General features: G+C 44.3%; 1 protein-coding gene across 5 annotated transcripts in view; it reads right to left on the bottom strand.

The window, feature by feature from the left end:
* sytl3 (synaptotagmin-like 3) overlaps window positions 1–23633 on the bottom strand; it is a 173797-nt gene that overhangs the window by 127641 nt on the left and 22523 nt on the right. For 4 of the 5 annotated variants that reach the window (XM_041203928.1, XM_041203938.1, XM_041203917.1 and 1 more), the window contains one exon: window positions 17585–18165. In XM_041203928.1, coding sequence (XP_041059862.1) covers window positions 17585–17694 — 110 coding nt within the window. In that variant the 5' untranslated portion in view covers window positions 17695–18165. Of the gene's footprint in view, window positions 1–17584; window positions 18166–18753; window positions 18931–23633 lie in introns of all 5 variants that reach the window. The other variant, XM_041203949.1, reaches the window with a different exon arrangement.

The following is a 23633-nucleotide window of genomic DNA, read 5'->3' as shown; positions in this document are numbered from 1 at the left end:
GGGACCTGCTGGAGTTGCAGTGAGAGGTTGGGGGAACATTTGGTTGAGCTGTCAGAGACAATGTGCCAATGATGAAGGAGTCCATCCAGGCCATGAGTGCTGCCATGTTTCATGCATGTGAGGGCATAGCTTCCTCTATTGGGAGATTGGCAATCCTCATGAAGAGACAGATCCTATGAACCACTCATTGGATGCGGGAGATGCATGCAGACCTGCATATGATCACTTGGGCTATCATCTCTGTACAGCAGTGGCAAGGTGGAGAAGGACAAGGCACCTGGAATCTCCTTCAGGTGCTCTTCCATCTCTGGAATACAAAGAGGTGCAAGTATGCAAATCAGAGGGATAGGAGAGACTGCCAGCCTTATCTGGAGACTCCTTTCCTCTCAGGGTGCCCCGAATGTGGACAGAAGCTCATCAACCTCACTACCCTGTGCCTCCAGTAGACAACCAAGATTGATCCTGCACATGTGCAAGGGCACATAAGCATGTCAGCCTCCAGGCCTCAGGCAGCCAGAGGACAGCCACCAAGGTCATCCAGGCCACAGGACAGCCTGATCAGCACCCTGCCTCCACTCCAGCTGCAAGCTTAATGTACTTACCTTGTAAATACATTAAGAAGAGCATGTAAATATACCAGAGGATCATGATGTTAAGAGGTTGTTAAGGATTGATAGTATTGTTTCAAACCAATGCTCAGCATTGGAAAGTGATGATCCCATGCAGGAGGGCAGTCCAGACCATGACACTAATGGGCAAGGGACTGCACGGATGGAAGAGCAAAGCATAGACATGTAGTCGTTATAGGTGTTTCCATATTTAGGCGGGCATCTGTAATTGTATCATGAGTCCTGCATGGTGTGACTCCTCCCAGGTGTCAGGGTAAAGGACATCATGGAGAGGGGGCAGAATATTCTGCAAGGGGAAGGGAGTGAACCAGAACAAGTGATAAAGGTCATTACCAACAGTGTAGAGAGGGCAGGTATTGAGGTCCTATGATCAGATTTTTAGGAGCTCGGGAGGAAGTTAAAAGAGTAGGACCTCAAAATTGGTAAGCTGTGGATTATGCTCAGTGCCTCGTGCTAGCTAGAGTAGAAATAGAGATGGGGAGAATGAATTTGTGGCTTGAGGCATGGTGAAGGAAGGATGGCTTCTGATTCTTGGGACATTGGCACCAGTTCTGGGGCAGGAGGTACCTATTTAAGAGGGTTGGATTGCATCTCATGAGGACTTGTTCTAATGTCCTCACTAGTGATTTTGGGGCAGGTTCACACTAACTTAGCAAAGTGGGGGGGCACCAGCATAAACAAGTAGGAAAGAAATATGGGCCAGGATGTGTTGTATGTTGGAAGGGGTTGATTGTTGGACTGGGTGTGTTGAACATTGGAGTGGGTGTGTTGAACATTGGAGTGGGTGTGTTGAATATTGGGTTGGATGGGTAAGTTATTATGGTGGGTGTGTTGAACGCTGGGCTGGATGTGTTGACTGTTGGGCAGTTTGTGTTGACTGTTGGGCTTGGTGTGTTGAATGTTGGGCTGGATGGGTTGATTGATGGGCTGGGTGTGTTGAATATTGAGTTGGATGTGTTGAACGTTGGGCAGTTTGTGTTGACTGTTGGTCTGGGTATGTTGAATATTGGGTTGGATGGGTAAGATGTTGGGGTGGATGTGTTGAATGTTGGGCTGGTTGCGTTGGATGCTGGATTGGGTGTGTTGTATGTTGGATGGGTCAGATGTTGGGCTGGGTGTGATGAACATTGGACTAGGTGTGTTGAACGTTGGAGTGGGTGTGTTGAACATTGGAGTGGGTGTGTTAAAGGAATGTTGGGTTGGATGGGTCAGATGTTGGGGTGGGTGTGTTGATTATTGGGTGGATGTGTTGAAATTTGGGCTGGTTGCATTGGATGTTGGACTGGGTGTGTTGTCCGTTGGAGGGGCTTGATTTTTGGGCTGGCTGTGTTGAATGTCGGCCTAGGTGCATTGAATGTTTAGAACATTAGAACATAAGAAATAGGAACAGGAGTAGACCATTGGGCCACTTGAGCCTGCTCCGCCATTCAATAAGATCATGGCTGATCTTTTAGTGCTTCAATTTCCACATTCCCATCTAACCTCGATGACCTTTGATTCCCTTGCACAACAAGAATCTATCCACAACAAAAACAGAATTACCTGGAAAAACTCAGCAGGTCTGGCAGCATCGGCGGAGAAGAAAAGAGTTGACGTTTCGAGTCCTCATGACCCTTATACCTCTGCCTTAAAAATATTCAATGACCCCACCTCCACAACTTTGAGGCAAAGAATTCCAAAGTCGCACAACCCTCTGAGAAAAAATTTATCCTCATCCCTCTCCTAAAAGGGCAACCACTAATTTTAAAACAGTGTGCCCTAGTTCTGGACTCACATACAAGAGGAAACATGCTAGAGGTCTACAGCACAGAAAAAGGCCATTCAGCCCATCGAGTCTGCACCAATCAAACAAGTGCCTACCTATTTCTAATCCCATTTTCCAGAACTAGGCCAATAGCCTTGTATGCCATGGCATCGCAGTTGCACATCCAAATACTTCTTAAATGTTATGAGGCTTTCTGCCTCTACCACCCTTCCAGGCAGTGAGTTCCAGATTCCCACCACCCTCTGGGTGAAAAAATTCTTCCTCACATCCCTTCTAAACTTCCTGCCCTTTACCTTAAATTTATGCCCCTGGTTATTGCTCCCTCCACCAAGGGGAAACATAAAAACATAGAACAAAAACAGAAACAGAAATACCTGGAAAACTCAGTATGTCTGGCAGCATCGGCGGAGAAGAACACAGTTGACGTTTCAAGTCCTCATGACCCTTCAACAGACCCTCAACAGGGTCATGAGGACTCGAAACGTCAACCGTGCTCTTCTCCGCCGATGCTGCCAGACTTGCTGAGTTTTTCCAGGTATTCCTGTTTCTGTTTTTGTTTTGGATTTCCAGCATCCGCAGTTCTTTGCTTTTATAAAAACATAGAAACTAGGAGCAGAAGTTGGCCATTCAGCCCTTCGAGCCTGTTCTGCCATTCATTATGATCATGGCTGATCATCCAACTCAATAGCCTGCTCCCGCTTTTCCCCCATACCCTTTGATCCCTTTCGCCCCAAGAGCTACATCTAACTCCTTCTTGAAAACATACAATGTTTTGGCCTCATCTACTTTCTGTGGTAGTGAATTCCACAGGCTTACCACTCTCTGGGTGAAAAAATTTCTCCTCATCTCAGTCCGAAATGGTCTACACCATATCCTCAGATTGTGACTCCTGGTTCTGGACTCCCCCACCATTGGGAACATCCTTCCTGTATCTACCCTGTCTAGTCCTGTTAGAATTTTATAGGTTTCTATGAGATTCCCCTCATTCTTCTGAACTCCAGCAAATATAATCCTAATCGACTCAATCTCTCCTCATATGTCAGTCCCACCATCCCAGGAATCAGTCGGGTAAACCTTCACTGCACTGCCTCTATAGCAAGTATATCCTTCCTCAGATAAGGAGACAAAAATTGCACACAATATTTTAGGTGTGGTATCACCAAGGCCCTGTACAATTGTAGCAAGACATCCCTGTTCCTATACTCAAATCCTCTCGCTATGAAGGCCAACATACCATTTGTCTTCTTTACCGCCTGCTGCACCTGCATGCTTACCTTCAGCGACTGGTGTACAAGTTATCCAGGTCTTGTTGCACATTCCCCTCTCTCAATTTATAGCCATTCAGATAATAATCTGCCTTCCTGTTTTTGCTAGCAAAGTGGATAACCTCACATTTATCCACATTATACTGCATCTGCTATGCATTTGCCCACTCACTCAGCTTGTCCAGATCACACTAAAGCATCTCTGCATTCTCCTCACAGTTTACCCTCCCACCCAACTTTGTGTCATCTGCAAATTTGGAGATATTACATTTAGTTCCCTCATCTATATCATTAATATATGTTGTGAATAACTGGGATCCCAGCACCGATCCCTGTGGTACCCCACTAGTCACTGCCTGCCATTCGGAAAAAGACCTGTGTATTCCTACTCTTTGTTTCCTGTCTGCCAACCAGTTTTCTATCCATCTCAATATGCTACCCCCAATCACATGCGCTTTAATTTTACATGCTAATCTCTTATGTGGGACTTTGTTGAAAGCCTTCTGAAAGTCCAAATAAACCACATCCACTGGCTCTCCCTCATCAACTCTACTAGTTACATCCTCAAAGAATTCCAGTAGATTTGTCAAGCATGATTTCCCTTTCATGAATCCATGCTGACTCTATCTGATTCTGCCACTTTTTCCACGTGCTCAGCTATTAAATCTTTTTTAATGGACTCTACAATTTTCCCCATTACCGACATCAGGCTGACTGGTCTATAATTCCCTGTTTTCTCTCTGCCTCCCTTTTTAATAGTGGGTTACATTAGCTACCCTCTAATCTGTAGGAACTGTTCCAGAGTCTATAGAATCTTAGAAGATGATCACCAATGCATCCACTATTTTTAGGGCCACTTCCTTAAGTACTCTGGGATGTAGATTATCAGGCTCCGCGGATTTATCGGCCTCCAATCCCATCAATTTCCCCAACACCATTTCCCTACTAATACTGATTTATTTCAGTTCCTCCCTCTCACTAAACCCTGTGTTCCGCAACATTTCTGTTATTAGTGTCCTCCTTTGTGAAGACAGAACCAAAGTATGTATTTAGTTGGTCAGCCATTTCTTTGTTCCCCATTGTAAATTCCCCTGTTTCTGACTGCAAGGGACCTACATTTCTCTTCACCAATCTTTTACTCTTCACATACCAATAGAAACTTTACAGTCAGTTTTTATGTTCCTCGCAAGCTTACTCTCATACTCTATTTTCCCCTTCTTAATAATTCTCTTGGTCCTCCTTTGCTGAATTCTACACTGCTCCCAATCCTTAGGCCAGTTGTTTTTTCTAGCCAATTTGTATGCCTCTTCCTTGCATCTAAAACTATCTCTAATTTCCCTTGTAAGCCATGGTTTGGCTACCTTTTCTGTTTTACTTTTGCGCCAGACAGGACTAAACAATTTTTGCAGTTCACCCATGCGCTCTTTGAATATTTGCCATTGCCTATCCACTGTCATCACTTTAAGTAACATTTCCCAATCCATCATAGCCAATTCGCGCCTCATACGATCATAGTTTCCTTCATTAAGTTTCAGGACCCAAGTCTCAGAATCAACTACGTCACTCTCCATCTTGATGAAGAATTCTATCATATTATGGTTGCTCATCCCCAAGGGGCCAAGCACAACTAGATTGCCAATTATTCCTTTCTCATTACACAATACCCAGTCGAAGATGGCCTATTCTCTCGGTTCCTCAATGTATTGGTCCAGAAAAACATTCCATATACACTCCAGGAATTCCTCCTCTATGGTATTGTTACTAATTTGATTTGCCCAATATATATATGCATATTAAAGTCACCCATAATTACAGATGTTTCTTTATTACATGCGTCACTAATTTCCTGTTCAATGCCATTCCCAACATCACCAGTACAGTTTGGGGGTCTATATTCAACTCCCACTAATGTTTTTGCCCCTTAGTGTTTCTCAGCTCTACCCATACAGATTCCACATTGTTGGAGCTAATATCTTTCCTCACTAATGCGTTAATTTCCTCTTTAAACAGCAATGCAACTTCACGGCCTTTTCGTTTTTGTCTGTCCTTCTGAAATACTGAATACCCCTGGATGTTCAGTTCCTATCCCTGGTCACCTTGCAGCCATGTCTCCGTAATCCCGACTACATCATACCTGTTTACATCTATCTGCGTGGTTAATTCATCTACTTTATTGCAAATGCTCCTCGCATTAAGGCACAAAGCCTTAAAAGTTCCTTCCTGTCTACCCTTTCTATGCCCCTCATAATTTTATATACCTCAATTATGTCCCCCCTCAATCTCCTCTGCTCCAGGGGAAATAACCCCAGTCTATCCAATCTCTCCTCATAACTAAAACTATCCAGTCCAGGCAACATCCCGGTAAATCTCCTCTGCACTCTCTCTGGTGCAATCACATCCTTCCTATAATGCGGACTCCAGAACTGCATGCAATATTCTAGCTGTGGCCTAACCAGCATTTTATACAGTTCCAGCATAACCTCCCTACTCTTATATTCTATGCCTTGGCTAATAAAGGCATCACCTCACAGTTATCCGGATTAAATTCCATTTGCCACTGATCAGCCCATCTGACCAGCCCGTCTATATCCTCCTGCAATCTAAGGCTATCCTCCTTATTATTTACCACCCTATCAATTTTCAAGTCATCCGCGGACTAACTGATCAACCCTCCTACATTCAAATCTAAATCGTTTATATATACCACAAACAGCAAGAGACCCAATACCGATCCCTGTGGAACCCCACTGGATACAGACATCTAGTCACAAAAACACCCCTCGACCATCACCCTCTGCTTCCTGCCACAGCCAATTCTGGATCCAATTTGCCAAATTGCCTTGGATCCCATGGGCTCTTACCTTCGTTATCAGTCTACCACGTGGGACCTTGTCAAAAGCCTTGCTGAAGTCCAAGTAGACTACGTTAAATGCATTGCCCTCATCTACACACCTGGTCACCTCTTCAAAAAATTCAATCAAATTGGTCAGACATGTCCATGCTGACTGTCCTTGATTAATCCCTGACTCTCCAAGTGTAGATTAATTCTGTCCCTCAGAATTGCTTCCAATAGTTTCCCCACCACTGAGGTTAGACTGATGGCCTGTAGTTTCCTGGTTTATCTCTTCCTCCTTTCTTGAATAACAGTACCACATTGGCTGTCCTCCAGTCCTCTGGCACCTCTCCTGTGGCCAGAGAGGTACTGAAGATTATTGCCAGCACCCCTGCTATCTCCTCCCATGCCTCACTCAACAGTCTGGGATACATTTCATCCGGGCCAGGAGATTTATATACTATTAAGCCTGCAAGACCACTTAGAACCTCCTCCATTTCTATGCTAATTTCTTTAATTATATCGCAGTTCTTATGCCAGATTTCCATACCCGCGTCATTCCTCTCACTTGTGAACACCGACACAGAGTATTCATTTAGAACCCTACCTACGTCTTCCGACTCCACACACACAATACCACTATGGTCCTTAATGGGCCTTACTCTTTCCCTAGTTATCCTATTACTCTTAATGTACTTGTAAAATAACTTTGGGTTTTCCTTTATTTTATCTGCCAATGTTTTTTCATGCCCCCTTTTTGTTCTCCTAAGTTCCTTTTTAAGTTCCCCCCTACACATTCTACACTCCTCTAGGGCTTCCACTGTTTTGAGCCTTCGGTATCTGCCTTAAGCCTCCCTTTTTCTCTTTATCCAATCCTGTATATCCTTCGGCTTCAGGGTTCCCTGGATTTGCTGGTCTCACCCTTTGTCTTTATTGGAATATGTTGGCCCTGTACTCTCCCTATTTCCTTCTTGAATGAGTCCCACTGCTCTTGTGCAGATTTACCTAAAAGTAGCTGCTCCCAGTCCACTCTGGCCAAATCATACCTAATCTTGTTAAAATCAGCCTTCCCCCAATTTAGAACTCTGATTTCTGGCCCATCCTTGTCCTTTATCATAACAACCTTGAATCTAACAGAGTTATGATCACTATCTGCAAAATGGTCCCCCACTGATACCTCTACCACTTGCCTGGCTTCAGTCCCTAAAATTAAGTCCAGGACCAGGACTCTCTTGTACGTACTGGCTTAAAAAGCTCTCCTGGGTGCATATTAAGAATTCCGCTCCAGCTAAACCTATCACACTATGACTAATCCAGTTAATGCTGGGGAAGTTGAAATCCCCCACTATTACTACCCCCACTATTTTTACAGTTCTCTGAAATTTGCCTACATATTTGCTCTTCTATTTCTCTCTGACTGTTTGGGGGCCGATAGTACACTCCCAGCAATGTGATTGCTCCTTTTTTTTGTTTTTCAGCTCTACCCATATGGCTTCGTTTGAGGAGCCTTCTAAGATGTCATCCCTCCTTACTGCTGTAATTAATTTCTTGATCAATATTGTGATACCCCCAGAGATAAAAACAAAAAAACTGCGGATGCTGGAAATCCAAAACAAAAACAGAATTACCTGGAAAAACTCAGCAGGTCTGGCAGCATCGGCGGAGAAGAAAAGAGTTGACGTTTCGAGTCCTCATGACCCTTCGACAGAACTTGAGTTCGAGTCCAGGAAAGAGCTGAAATATAAGCTGGTTTAAGGTGTGTGTGTGGGGGGCGGAGAGATAGAGAGACAGAGAGGTGGAGGGGGTTGGTGTGGTTGTAGCGACAAACAAGCAGTGATAGAAGCAGATCATCAAAAGATGTCAACAACAATAGTACAATAGAACACATAGGTGTTAAAGTTAAAGTTGGTGATATTATCTAAACGAATGTGCTAATTAAGAATGGATGGTAGGGCACTCAAGGTATAGCTCTAGTGGGTTTTTTTTTTATATAATGGAAATAGGTGGGAAAAGGAAAATCTTTATAATTTATTGGGAAAAAAAAAAGAAGGGGGAAACAGAAAGGGGGTGGGGATGGGGGAGGGGACTCACGACCTAAAGTTGTTGAATTCAATATTCAGTCCGGAAGGCTGTAAAGTCCCTAGTCGGAAGATGAGGTGTTGTTCCTCCAGTTTGCGTTGGGCTTCACTGGAACAATGCAGCAAGCCAAGGACAGACATGTGGGCAAGAGAGCAGGGTGGAGTGTTAAAATGGCAAGCGACAGGGAGGTTTGGGTCATTCTTGCGGACAGACCGCAGGTGTTATTTTTCAGCTCTTTCCTGGACTCGAACTCAAGTTCTGTCGAAGGGTCATGAGGACTCGAAACGTCAACTCTTTTCTTCTCCGCCGATGCTGCCAGACCTGCTGAGTTTTTCCAGGTAATTCTGTTTTTGATTGTGATACCCCCTCCTCTTTTACCTCCTTCACTGTCTCACATGAAGACCTTTACCCTGGAATATTAAGCTGCCAATCCTGCCCCTCTCTCAAACAAGTCTCTGTGACAGCAATGACATCATACTTCCATGAGTTAATTTGTGTCCTCAACTCATTTGCCTTATTTGTCAGACACCTCGCATTAAACTAAATAACATCCAACCTTGCCAACCTCCCTTGTGCCTTAACTGGCCTATAATTTCTATGCCTTCCAGGCTCACTTGCTGTTTCTTCTAATTTTGTCTATGCCCCTCCCCCTGCTGAACCTCCTGTCAGAATCCCATCCCCCCCTGCCAAGTTAGTTTAAACGCTCCCCAAAAGCACTAGCAAACCTCCCCGCAAGGATGGGGTCCCATTCTGGTTCAGGTGCAACCTGTACACCTTGTACAGTTCCACGCACCCCCCCACCACCAACCCCCCCACCCCCCACCAACCCCCCCCCCCCCCCCCCCCCCCCCCAACCCCCCCACCCCTAGAAACAGTCCCAATGTCCCAGAAATTTAAATCTCTCCCTCCTGCACCATCTCTATAGCCATGCATTCATCTGGACTAACCTCCTATTTCTATACTCACTAGCGCGTGGCACCAGAAGTAATCCAGAGCTTACTACCTTTGAGGTCCTGTTTTTCAATCTGCTTCCTAGCTCCCTAAATTCTGCTTGCAGGAGCTCATCCCTCTTTCTGCCTATGTTGTTGGTACCAATATGTGCCACGATCTCTGTCTGTTTGCCCTCCCCCTTTAGAATGCCCTGCAGCCATTCAGTTACATCCTTGACCCTGGCAACAAGGAGGCAACATACCATCTACGGCCACAGAAACGCCTGTCTGTTCACCTTACTATTGAGTCTCCTACCACTATTGCTCTTCCCCTCTTTTTCTTCTCCCTCTGTGCGGCTGAGCCACTCACTGTGCCATAAGCATGGTTGCACTGCCCAGAGGAACCGTCACTCTCACCGCTTTCCAACACAGAAAAATAGTTCTCGAGCGAGATGCACCCTGGGGATTTCCTGACTACCTGCCTGATATCTTTCTTCTGACTGATGGTTACCCATTCCCTCTCTGTCTACACTTCCGTAAGGTGTGGCGTGACCACGTCTAGAAATGTGCTATCCACAAAACCCTCAGCCTCACGGATGCACCTCAATGCCTCCAGCTGCCACTCAAGCTCCAAAACTCAGAGCTCAAGTAGCTGCAGCTGGTGGCACTTCCTGCACATGTGGGCGGTCAGAGTGCAAGAGGTATCTAGGATTTCCCACATTGCAGACAGTACACAACGTGGGACTGAGCTGCCCTGCCATGCCTCTAGTTGAAAAAAAACACCCTTATTTTAAGTTAAATACAGTAAAAAAAAATTAAATTATTTATGTACTTTAAATAAAAACTAGAACCTTTACCTTTCCTTAGCTTAATCTTTTTTAAACTGGAGAAAAATACTTATGACACGCACCTTGTCAAGGTCATTCAGGATCTTGTATACTTCAATCAAATCACCCCTCACTCTTCTAAACTCCAGTGGAAACAAGCACAGTCTGTCTAACTTTTCCTCATAAGACAACTCACTCATTCCAGGTATCAATCTAGTAAACCTCCTTTGAACCGCCTCCAATGCATTTACATCCTTCCTTAAATAAGGAGACCGAAACTGCACACAGTATTCGCAGTGCGGTCTCACCAATGCCCTGTTTAACTGAAGCATAACATTCTTACTTTTATGTTCAATCCCTCTCAGAAGAAGGATAGCATTCCATTAGCCTTCTTATTTACTTGCTGTACCTGCATACTAACTTTTTGTGACTCATGCATTAGAACACCTAGATCCCTCTGCACCTCAGAATTATGCAGCCGTTCTCCATTTATGCCCTTCCTGCCAAAGTGAACAACTTCACATTTTCCCATATTAAACTTCATTTGCCAGATCTTTTCCACTCACTCAACCTATCTATATCCATCTGCAACCTCCCCATGTCCTCTTCACAACATACTTTCCTACCTATCTTTGTGTCATCTGCAAATCCAGCTACCATGTCTTCACTCCCCTCATCTAAGTCATTGATGTAAATCGTAAAAAGTTGAGACCTCAGTACAGACCCCTGTGGGACTCCACTCATTAAATCCTGCCAATCAGAAAAGGGCCCATTTAGACATACTCTCTGCTTTCTGCCAGCCAGCCAGCCAATATTCTATCCATGCTAATATTTTACCCACTACACCTTGTGCTTTTATTTTCCATAATATTCTTTGATTTAGCACCTAATCAAATGACTTCTGGAAACCCAAGTACAGTACACCTCCAGGCTCCCCTTTATCCACTACACATGTTAAACCTTGAAAAAAGTCCAATAAATTGGTTAAACATGCTTTTGCTTTCACAAAACCATGCTGACTCTTCCCTATTGCCTTGAGCTCTTCTAAGTGCCCAGCTATAACCTCCTTAATGATCGATTCTATTAACCTCCCCATTACAGGCGTCAAGCTAACTGGCCTATAGTTTCCTGTTTTCTGCCTTCCTCCCTTCTTGAATAGTGGGGTTATATTTGCTACTTTCCAGTCTGATGGAACCTTTCCAGAATCTAGCTAATTTTGTAAAAATTAACACCAGCACATCGACTACCTCATTGGCCACCACTTTTAAGACCCTAGGATGTAGTCCACTGGGACTCAGAGACTTGCTAGCCTGCAGTTCCACCAATTTGCTCAGTACTATTTGACTGGTGATTTCAATTTCACCAAGTTCCTATCCCCCGTTCACCTCCTGATTTGCAGCTATTACTGGAATGTTTTTTGTATCTTCTATAATGAACACAGAAGCAAAATATTTGTTAATTTCTTCCGCCATTTCCTTATTATCCACGATTAACTCCGACTGTCACTATCTATAGGACCGACACTCACTTTACTTACTCTTTCCCTTTTGTTCTTATGTGCTGAACATTGGGCTGGGGGTGTTGAATGTTGGGCTGGGGGTGGGAACATTGGGCTGGGTGTGCTGAGCATAAGAACTAGGAGCAGGAGTAAGCAATTCAGCCCCTCGTGCCTGCCCCTCCATTCAATACGATCATGGTTGATCTCAATTCGGCCTCAACTCCAATTTCCCACCCTCTCCCCATAACCTTTCAAAGTGTTACTAGTTAAAAATATGTCTATCTCCTCCTTAAATTTACTCAGCATCCCTGCATCCAATGCATTCTGAGGTGGTGAATTCCACAGATTCACGACCCTTTGAGAAAAGTAATTCCTCCTCATCTCTGACATAAATCTACCATCCTTTAGCCTAAAACTATGGCCTCTCATTCTAGAATGCCCCAGAAAGGGAAACATCCACTCCACATCTACTTTGTCTATCCCCTTTAGCATCTTATATACCTCAATTAGATCTACTGTCATCTTTCTAAACCCTAGCAAGTATAGGCCTAAACTGCTCAATCTCTCCTCATAAGGCAAGCCCCGCATCTCTGGAATCAAACTAGTGAACCTCTGAACTGCCTCCAAGGCAACTACATCCTTCCTCAAGTAAGGGGACCAAAACTGTGCACAGTAGTCCAGGTGCGGTCTCACCAATGCCTTGTACAGTTGCAACAACACTTCCCTATTTTTATACTCTATTCCTTTAGCAATAAATGCCAAAATTCCATTTGCCTTCCTTATTACCTGCTGTACCTGCATACTAGCTTTCAGCGATTCATGCATGAGGACACCCAGACCCCTCTGCACTGAAGCATTCTGAAGTTTCTCTCCATTTAAAAAATAAGTCGCCTTTTTATTCAGCCAACTAAAATGGATAACCTCACACTTATCCACGTTAAAGTCCATCTGCCAAATTTTGGCCCATTCATCTAACTTGTCCATATCCATTTGTAACTTTCTTATTTCTTCATTGCAACTTACTTTCCCACCTATTTTGGTGTCATCTGAAAATTTAGCTATAGTATCTTCTATCCCTGAATCCGTCATTAATATAGATTGTAAATGGTTGGGGCCCAAGGACCGAGCCCTGTGGCACCCCACTAGTTACAGATTGCCATCCAGAAAAAGGCCCATTTATTCCGACTTTCTGCTTTCTGTTGGTTAGCCAATTTTCTATCCAAGCTAATATATTATCCTTAACTCCATGTGATTTTATCTTGTGTATTAATCTTTTGTGGGTACCTTATCATATGCCTTCTGGAAGCCCAGATATACTATATCTATAGGATCCCCATTATCCACTTTGCTTGTCACATCTTCAAAGAACTCTAGCAAATTAGTCAAACACGATTTACTCTTCATAAAACCATGCTGACTCTGATGGATTGCATTTTGACTTTTCAAATGCCCCATTACTACTTCCTTAATAATGGATTCCAACAATTTCCCAGTGACAGACGTTAAACTAACTGCTCTATAGTTTCCCACTTTCTGCCTCCCCCCCCCCCCCACCACCTTTTTTTGAATAAGGGCATTATATTAGCATTTTTCCAATCCACTGGAACCTTTCCAGAACCCAAGGAATTTTGGAATATTATAGCTAATGCATCCATTATCTCCACTGCCACTTCCTTTAAGACCCTGGGATGAAGGCATCCGGTCCTGGGGACTTGTCACCCTTTAATCCCAATAGTTTGCTCAATACTTTTGGGCTCGTTGTGCTAAACGTTGGGCTGGGTGTGCTGAATGTTGGGCTGGGTGTGTTGAATTTTGGGCTCGCTGGGTTAGATGTTGGGCCGGGTGTGTTGAATATTGGACTGGGTGTATTGATTGTTGGGCTCGATGGGTCAGATGTTTGGGCTTGGGTGTGTTGAATGTTGGGCCGTGTGTATTGAATATTGGACTGGATGTGTTGAATGTTGGGATGGGTGTGTTGAATTTTGGGTTGGATGTGTTATAACTTGGTTAGGGTTCATTGTTGGGCTGGATGTGTTGAATTTTGGTCTGTGTGATTTAGCTGTTGGACTGATTGATTTGGATCTTGGCCTAGGTGATCAGGATGCTGAACCAAGTGAGTTATATGCTGGGTTGGGCTGAGTGGTTTAGGAGCTGGTCTGGGTGACTTGTGTGTTGGACTGGGTGACTTGTGTGTTGGACTGTTGAGTTGTATGTTGTGCTGTGTGTCGGTTTGATGGTTAGATGTTGGGCTGGGTGCATGCAAGTTGGTTTGGTGAGTCAGATTTGGATGAGGGCAGTATTTGGATGTTGCATTAGATGGGTTGGTTGCAGAACTGTGTGGGTTGGAATCTGGGCTGCTGTTTCGATGTTCAGCTGGATGAGTTGTGTATTGGGTGGATGAGTTGGATACTGAGCTGCGAGGACTGGATGCTTGGCTGAGTGAACTTGATGTTTGAGGTGTGTAGTGATAGGTGAATTAGGTAAGAAATATAACATTCATTTGGTCCGTCTTTGAAACTCCTGTGCCTTCTCTAACAGATGACCTCATAACAGGGTGATCAATGAGTAATCAATCCTGAACTTTCAAAACTCTTCCTGACAGAGTTACGCAGAAGTTGCTTGGCTGTTAGTTACAGTACTCCAATGTCATGGACACGTTTCTCACTGAGGTTTAAGTCATCTGTCTTTTGGATGAGACCTTAAACCAAGGCCTACTCCGCTGGGTGCAAAAGATCTCATGACGTTATTTTAAAGAAGATCAGGCCAATATTTATCCCTCAACCAACATCACAAAAAACAGATTATCCGGTCTTTATCATATTGCTGTTTATGGGCGTTTGCTAAACGCAAATTAGCTACCGCATTCCTACATTATAGCAATGACTAAACTTCAAAAAGTACTTCATTACCTGTAAAACATTTAGAGACATCCAGTGGTTGTGAAAAGCACTTTATAAATGCAAATTTTTCTTTTTATTTCCATGCATGTATTTTAAATTTTTCACTTGTCTCCGTTGATTTCGTTAATTTAATGGGCAATTTTGTCTACTTCAAACTTATCTTAAGAAATCATTATAATCATCCACGTTACTTATAGATTAGTAGGAGCATAAGAACCAGGGTAGACCTTTTAGCCTATTGCCCGATTCAATTAGATAGTGGCTAATCTGTATTTTAGCCCCAATTACTGGCCTGTGTTCCATATCCTTTGCCTAACAAAAATCTGTCAATTTCATTTTGACATTTTCAATTGGCTTAACCTCAACAGCCTTTTCTGGGACAAAAACAGAATTACCTGGAAAAACTCAGCAGGTCTGGCAGCATCGGCGGAGAAGAAAAGAGTTGACGTTTCGAGTCCTCATGACCCTTCGACAGAACTTGAGTTCGAGTCCAGGAAAGAGCTGAAATATAAGCTGGTTTAAGGTGTGTGTGTGGGGGGCGGAGAGATAGAGAGACAGAGAGGTGGAGGGGGTTGGTGTGGTTGTAGCGACAAACAAGCAGTGATAGAAGCAGATCATCAAAAGATGTCAACAACAATAGTACAATAGAACACATAGGTGTTAAAGTTAAAGTTGGTGATATTATCTAAACGAATGTGCTAATTAAGAATGGATGGTAGGGCACTCAAGGTATAGCTCTAGTGGGTTTTTTTTTATTTTATATAATGGAAATAGGTGGGAAAAGGAAAATCTTTATAATTTATTGGGAAAAAAAAAGGGGGAAACAGAAAGGGGGTGGGGATGGGGGAGGGGACTCACGACCTAAAGTTGTTGAATTCAATATTCAGTCCGGAAGGCTGTAAAGTGCCTAGTCGGAAGATGAGGTGTTGTTCCTCCAGTTTGCGTTGGGCTTCACTGGAACAATGCAGCAAGCCAAGGACAGACATGTGGGCAAGAGAGCAGGGTGGAGTGTTAAAATGGCAAGCGACAGGGAGGTTTGGGTCATTCTTGCGGTCTGTCCGCAAGAATGACCCAAACCTCCCTGTCGCTTGCCATTTTAACACTCCACCCTGCTCTCTTGCCCACATGTCTGTCCTTGGCTTGCTGCATTGTTCCAGTGAAGCCCAACGTAAACTGGAGGAACAACACCTCATCTTCCGACTAGGGACTTTACAGCCTTCCGGACTGAATATTGAATTCAACAACTTTAGGTCATGAGTCCCCTCCCCCATCCCCACCCCCTTTCTGTTTCCCCCTTCTTTTTTTTTTTCCCAATAAATTATAAAGATTTTCCTTTTCCCACCTATTTCCATTATATAAAAAAAAACCCACTAGAGCTATACCTTGAGTGCCCTACCATCCATTCTTAATTAGCACATTCGTTTAGATAATATCACCAACTTTAACTTTAACACCTATGTGTTCTATTGTACTATTGTTGTTGACATCTTTTGATGATCTGCTTCTATCACTGCTTGTTTGTCGCTACAACCACACCAACCCCCTCCACCTCTCTGTCTCTCTATCTCTCCGCCCCCCACACACACACCTTAAACCAGCTTATATTTCAGCTCTTTCCTGGACTCGAACTCAAGTTCTGTCGAAGGGTCATGAGGACTCGAAACGTCAACTCTTTTCTTCTCCGCCGATGCTGCCAGACCTGCTGAGTTTTTCCAGGTAATTCTGTTTTTGTTTTGGATTTCCAGCATCCGCAGTTTTTTTGTTTTTAGCCTTTTCTGGGAGTTAGTTCCAAATCTGCCCTACCATTTATATGAAGAAATGCTTCTGGACTTAACCCCTGAATGGCCAATCTCTAAATTTAAGATTATGCCCCCTTGTTCTGGCCTTCCCTAGTAGAAGAATTGCTTGCCTCACTTTACCCTATAAAGCACTTTAATCATCTTAAACATCTCAATTAGATCACCCTTCCTATGCTCAAATGAATATAAGCCTTTCCTCATCATTTAATCCTTTAGCTCCAGTATCATACCAGTAAATCTCTAAGTCTCCAAGGCAAATATAACCATCCTGAGGTATGGTGTCCAAAACTTCATGCAATATTTCAGAGCAGTCTAACCAATGCTTTAACATAACTTCCATCCTTTATATTCCAGCCCCTTTGAGATAAAGGCAAACATTGCACTTAGAAAACACTCTGATCTATCATTCTTCAGTGAAAATTGGATGACCTCACACTTCCCCACATTAAGCTTCATCTGCCATACTTGTGTCCAGTCTTTCTTAATCTGTCAATTTCCTTTTGTAATGTCCTGCTCCCATCTCCACCACTTACTCTGTCCCTCAACTTTGTGCCTTCAACTGACTTGGATTCCTTTCATCTAAGTTATTGATAATCAGCAAGTTTCCTGAGGTAAATTTAAATTATGCTCAGACTTCTACAAAAAATCAGTTCCATTTATTTCCATACTGTTTATAGCTTAAAATGGCACCATCAACACAGTAATTTGTAAAACCGAACCACGAAAAGAACTGATATCAAACCATTAATCCACTTGATTGGTATCAGTCCACAGATATAAATTAATCAGGTTGCCTGTCATTTGAGTCTTTCATATCTTGCAATTGATGTGCCATCAATTTTTCCTGTACAGTACCTTCAAGCTATGGTTTATCATTTGGTCAATACCACAGTGTAATGTTACTTTGCTATCAATACTTTGATGCTAAATGTTGCTTTGATTTCACCATACATAATTCATCATAATTCTAACATTTTCTTTGATGCGTAAGTCATGGTTACCTCACTGCAGCAATGATAATTCTCTTTTGAAGAATCATTAAGATTTTTATACTACTCACCTTATCCGTTCTTGTTCAGCTTTACGTAGAATTTCATCTCGATGCAGGACTTCCAGAACCTTCTCACGTTCTAGACCTTTGAGAGATTTGATATCAATTTCCAATGCCATTCTGGCATCTATCTGGTGTGAGTGTCACTACTGTTTGACAATTCAACTACACAGTTTTTAAATGTGTGAGTCAAAACAGGATCCCAAACCAAGGGAAAGAGAGAGAAGTGATTTTAATTGTGCAACCGTAGTAGGCTCAACTTCTTACAATTGAGTTGTGTTTATGGTTTGACAGTTTGATATCAAATTCATCTCCAGCGTATTCCTGTCTCCAGTTCAGAACATTTTTTCACGCGTTCCTCTTGCCACTTCATAAATTGATTGTGCCTTTTTCTTTTCAGCCTGATACTCAAAAGTTATTCTCTCTCCAGTAACTCACAAGTCAACAAAATGCCAAACTTTGATCCTTGGTCAGTACTTTTCCACCTTTAGGAACACAGTGAAGTGCCACATTCTTGGAGAACATCCAATTTTGACCAGCCATCCTTTCATGTATGATGTGTAATTCTGAATCATAAGCAGCTTTGGATCCTACAACAAGAACAAGATATAGCAACTATCAGCCTGATGTATTCACTGTTGATATTTTTTTTGAGTTGAAATTCAGGTTATTCTTTCACGGTACCTACTCATCAGGAACTTTGTCCCTTCAACTGTACTCACCGTAGATTTCGTTAGCAATTAATGGACTAGCAAACTGAATATAACTACCTAGCTGACATAGTGTTATTCACCAGCTATATATCTAGTCATAAATAATTTCTACCAGTCACATTGTATTGGAAAAATAATTTTAACCAGTTGCAAACAGTATGTTGACTGTATTAAATTAACAGCCATTTCCTCTTTGCTGTATGTTGATTCTATATCCAGTTCTTATGCATTCCTAAGAAATGAGATAACACGACCATAGTGTTTTATGTTGATTTCTGAGGATGTACCTTAGCCATGGAGGTAGATTGGAATTTATTAAAAACACAGTGCAACCAATTTGCAGTTGGTGTTAGGAAAGCTTTAGGAAACATTAATCCAAGACAACATTAACGGTCACTTGGAAAAGTTTAGATTACTTAAGGAAAGTCAGCACGGATTTGTTAAGTGCAAATCATGTTTAACCACCTTTATTAACTTTTTTGATGAGGTAACAGAGGGTTGATGAGGGTATTGCAGTTGATGGGGGCTTTGACAGCTCAATCCAGTTCCTATCAGACATGGCCTAAGAGTACAAAAGTGTGAGTAGAAAAACACCAGCATCCATCATCTTGGTAAAATCAGGCCATTCTGTCAGTTGATGCACTGCAATAGAATGGAGGACTATTATCATAATCTCATTGATACAATTATCAGGTGTGCAATAGGACACCCTCCCATAAATCACAGAATGGTTACGGCATAGAAGGAGGCCATTTGGTCCATCGTGTCTGCGCTGGGTCTCCGAAGGAGCATTAAACACTCCCTGGCCTTCTCCTTGTAGCCCTGCACATTTTTCCTTTTCAGATAATAATCTAATTCCCTCTTGAATGCCTCGATTGAACCTGCCTCTACCACACTTTCAGGCTGCGCATTCCAGATCTTAACCACTTGCTGCGTGAAAAAGTTTTCCTCATGTCACCATTGCTTCTATTGCCAATTACTTTAAATGTATGCCCTCTTGTTCTCGATCCTTCCGCCAATGGAAACAACTTTTGCCTCTTCACTCTGTCCAGCGCCCTCATGATTTTGAATGCCTCTATCAAATCACAGAATCTTAATGGCACAGAAGGAGGCCATTCGGTCCATCGTGTCTGCACCAGCTCCCCAAGAGAGCATTATGACTTAGTGCCATTGCCCTGCCTTTTCCCCATACCCCTGCACCTTGTTTCTATTCAAATAATCATCTAATACCCTCTTGAATGCCACAATTGAACCTGCCTCCACCACACTTCCAGGCAAATCTCCTCTGAACCTTCTATTGTCCCAGGAAAACAGTCCCAGCTTCTCCAATCTATTTACGTAATTGAAGTTCCTTAAGCCTGGAACCACTCTCGTGAATCTTTTCTGCGATCTCTCTAATACCTTCACATCCTTTCTAAAGAGTGGACCCCAGAACTGGATGCAATACTCCAGTTGAGGCCTGACCAGTGTTTTATACAAGATTAACATAACTTCCTTGCTTGTGTACTCTATGGGCGGAATTTTCTGGCCAGCAGGGTGGGTGGTTTCAGAGGCGCCCACTCCACTGGCCAGAATGATGGGAACTCACACCCGATTCTGCACTTGGAAGCTCATTAATAATGCACAGGCCGAATCACCTGGGTGGGTCAGGATCTGATTAATCTGCCCGCCGTCAGTTGGCGGGGTCAAAGGCCTGGGCACCACATTTAAACGCCAGTCCAATACATATATCTCACTCTCTCCAGCCCACCTGTCTTCAAGACACGTGCAGAGGTGTCTTCCAGTCACATGAACAAGGCCAAAAGCCTCAAGAAGAAGGGAGCAGCTGCTTCACCCACCAGGACCTCCAGGCCTTGATCAGAGGAGAGTGGGTGCACAGGCATGTCCAGTATCCGAGGGATGGTTCCAGCAAGCACAGCAGGCTCATATCTCTGGCCAGGGAGGCCGATGCAGAGCTGGCAACCGCACCCGAAACACCATCCTGTGCAGGAAGAGGATGAATGATCTTGTCCACTCCACCAGGGTAAGTGACCCTTCAACTCCCTCCAATATCAAACTCTTATCATGACATCATGCACTCAAATAGTTACTTTCTTCAGGGATCTCACACAACCATTAGCGGGGGACACATATCAACACTCATTCTCTCATGGGGACTTTCACATCCCCACCATTCCACCTACCATGTTGCTCGCACTCCATCCCCGGCTCTTCTTCACGACACACAGGGGACATACATCTCATCCAGCCTCTGCTCCATCCCTTCTCATCACATGCCTTTTTTCCTTCTTCATACAGGCCAAGCTGGCGCACAACAGGCGTGAGAGATCACAGACCGGGACAATGACGGCTGACATTATTGCCCTCGCTGAGTTTGAGGAGACTGCAACCAAGCTGGCTGGTGTGGATAAGAATTACTCCTGTGGGGAAGGGGACATCAGCCTCCCCCAGCAACCTAATATGGATTAGAGCTCCATTACCTCATCAAATCGTGTCAATCGCAGTGAGCCTTATATAGCTCATGCTCATCAACTGAAACTCTATTTTCTATTTTCTAGGAACCAGCAGATTGAGGCCCACAAGGCAGTCTGAGCACCAAGAACATGAGTGAAGAAGGAGCTCTGGAAGAACCGTCACAGCTCACACGTACCCTCCACCAGCTCAGAGGCACACAAGCTGGTGGGGCACAGCTATAGATTATGGTCGGGCTCACTTTCTGGAGAACAACTCACTGACACATCCCTGCAGCAGTCAGAGGCAGGGGCAGCCCAGGTCTCTGGCACTTGGAGAGCTGCTGGAGACCGGCCACTCACTCAGTCAGATGATGAGCCTCTGGAAGCGGCCTCCATCTCAATACTGGAGATGCAACGACAGGCAGTGGAACATCAGGCAGAGATTCAACAGTCACTCAGCAGACTAGAGCAAACAATGGAGGAGGCCATCTGTATTCTGTGTGATGTCATGGCTCTGGCATGCAAGCACCTCGACATCACCATGGGAAGGCTGGCAACAATCATGGAGACCTTGATCCAGCAGCTCTTGCCGGATTTGCGCTTGGCCCTGCACTCCATGACCACACACCCTGGTGGGCAGCATCAAGTTGTAGGTGATATGGGGATGAGGTACCTTGACCTCTCTCCAAGTGCACCATCGTCTGCAGGAGTCAGGGCAGGGCCCTCGGGCACCCAAAGGGAGGATGAGCATCAGCCAGACACCTCAGGGGCCTCCTCTCAGGACACTCCAAGGGTGTGCAGCTGCTCACAGCCCCCTCTGCCAGTGACCCCATCTATTCCAACTGCTCAGACCACTGAGGGCTTTTCTGCCCCTGAGCAGGTGACCCTCATCAGGCCAGGGCCCTCAGGCCTTAGGCCACCAGAGGACATCCGCCAAGGTCATCACAGACATCAAGACGCAGCAGCCTGCAGGCTGCCTCCACCTCTGCTGCAGAGGTTGGTGCTGCACCCAGGCGTAGCAGTAGGGTTAGGAAAATTAAGAAAATTGGATGTCACTTTTGGGCCACGTGTGTGCTATACATGTAAAGAAATTACACTTTTGTGAATACATTTGATGGTTATGTAAATATTTTGGTCAACTGAAGGTGTTGTGATTTTGTACATTGGAATCCTCTATTGCAGATGTTTTGCCATCCTCCCACTCAGTGATCGTGTCCCACTGTGAGATTAACATTCCTGTGACGTCAGCCTCAGTTGAACTGGTCTCCACACCCTTCTGAGCTGTCAGGGAGATGTGTTTAAATCTTCATTGGAAGTGTGTGATGTAAGTGTTTCTAACCCTTTTTCCTCAAGGAACACCATTGAGTGAGGGCAGCTCATCAGCATTGATATTCTAGCGGTTTTGTGTCTCCTCAGTGGTCGTGGCAGAAGAAAAGGCATGGTGACCCCTAGGCATGTCCACATCTCAGTCGCAGCAGTGTTTGCATCATTAGATGGTGGCGAAGGTCTCAAGTCCTCTCTCACATCGCTCTTGTTGCTTAGTGGACCCTCAGTTCCCAGAGTGAGATCACTCACAGGGCCCCACAGACCAAAACAGAGATCATGGCCTGGCGATTCCTGAGGCTAGAACATATAAGTGTGAATGCGGGACTCGTTCTCACTGCAAGTAGTTAGACACCCTCTGAAATGAAAGAGAATGGCATTGAGGGCTAGGAGAGATGTGGCCATATGCCCATACTTAACTTTATTCTTCCTGGAATCTGACAGCAATTAACGTATCATGGGCACGTCATCCACGTCTTCCTTCCTTCATGGTGTGCTTGCACTTGTACTGACTCTCAGTAGCCTCGTGTGGTTCCTGGGCCTCTGGATCTTCATCTTCCAATGAGCTCTCATCCTCTTCCAGGTCATCCTGTGACAGTGGTTCACCTCTTTGCTTAGCCAGATTATGAAGGACGCAATAGACTGTGATAATGTGGGAAACCCTGTCGGGAGTGTATTGGAGTGAGCCACTTGAATGGTTCAATCATCTGCAGCGCATCTTCAGAAGCACTAAAGTCTGCTCTATAAGGGAACGTGTGGAGCTGTGAGTAGCGTTGTACCTCTCCTCAGAACGACTCTTAGGGCAGTGCACTGGTGTCATCAACCATGCTTCAGTGGGTAACCCTTATCACCAAGCAACCATCCCTGCAGACGTAATGGCCCCTCAAAAATCTCAGACATCTGGGAGTGAATCAGAATGTAAGAGTCATGCCAGCTCCCATGGTACCATGCACAAACATGCAGTATGTGCTCCGGTGATTGCACAACAGTTGTATATTGATGGAATGATAGTCCTTGCGATTTATAAACATTAGGGCCTGCTGTCATGAAGCCCATATAGACACATGGGTGCAGTCTATTGCACCCTGCACTCTTAGGAAGTTTAAGATGGTGGCAAAGCTGGTGAATCTCATAGCCTGGTTATCTTCATCCAGAGCAAACCTGACATAATGATGGGCCTTCCTGTAAAGGGCATCTGTGACCTCCCTTGTGCATCGATGTGTTGCAGACTGAGAGATGCTGCACAGGTCCCCTGCTGATCCCTGGAAAGACCCAGAGACAAAGAAATTAAGTGCTGTGGTCACCTTCAAAGCCACTGGCAGGAGATACCCTCCAACTCCATGTGGCATCAGGTCTTCATGAAGAATGTGGCATGTGTGACGTACCAGAGCTCAGGACAAGCGCAGATGTGCATGGCATTGCTTCTCACTCATTTGTAAATAACACTTCTAAGATAAACCCAAGGTCTGCCGATTTGTCTCTGTTGTCTGAGTTTCTCCTCCTGACCCTCCTGTTCATACTCTGGCTCTGCTTGAGGCATGGCCTCCTGCTGGAGCTGCGCATGGAGTC

The sequence above is a fragment of the Carcharodon carcharias genome, chromosome 2, assembly GCF_017639515.1.
Source record: "Carcharodon carcharias isolate sCarCar2 chromosome 2, sCarCar2.pri, whole genome shotgun sequence".
Taxonomy (NCBI): domain Eukaryota; kingdom Metazoa; phylum Chordata; class Chondrichthyes; order Lamniformes; family Lamnidae; genus Carcharodon; species Carcharodon carcharias.
The sequence above is the reverse complement of the archived record's forward strand: the minus strand, read 5'-3'. Positions and strand labels throughout refer to the sequence as shown.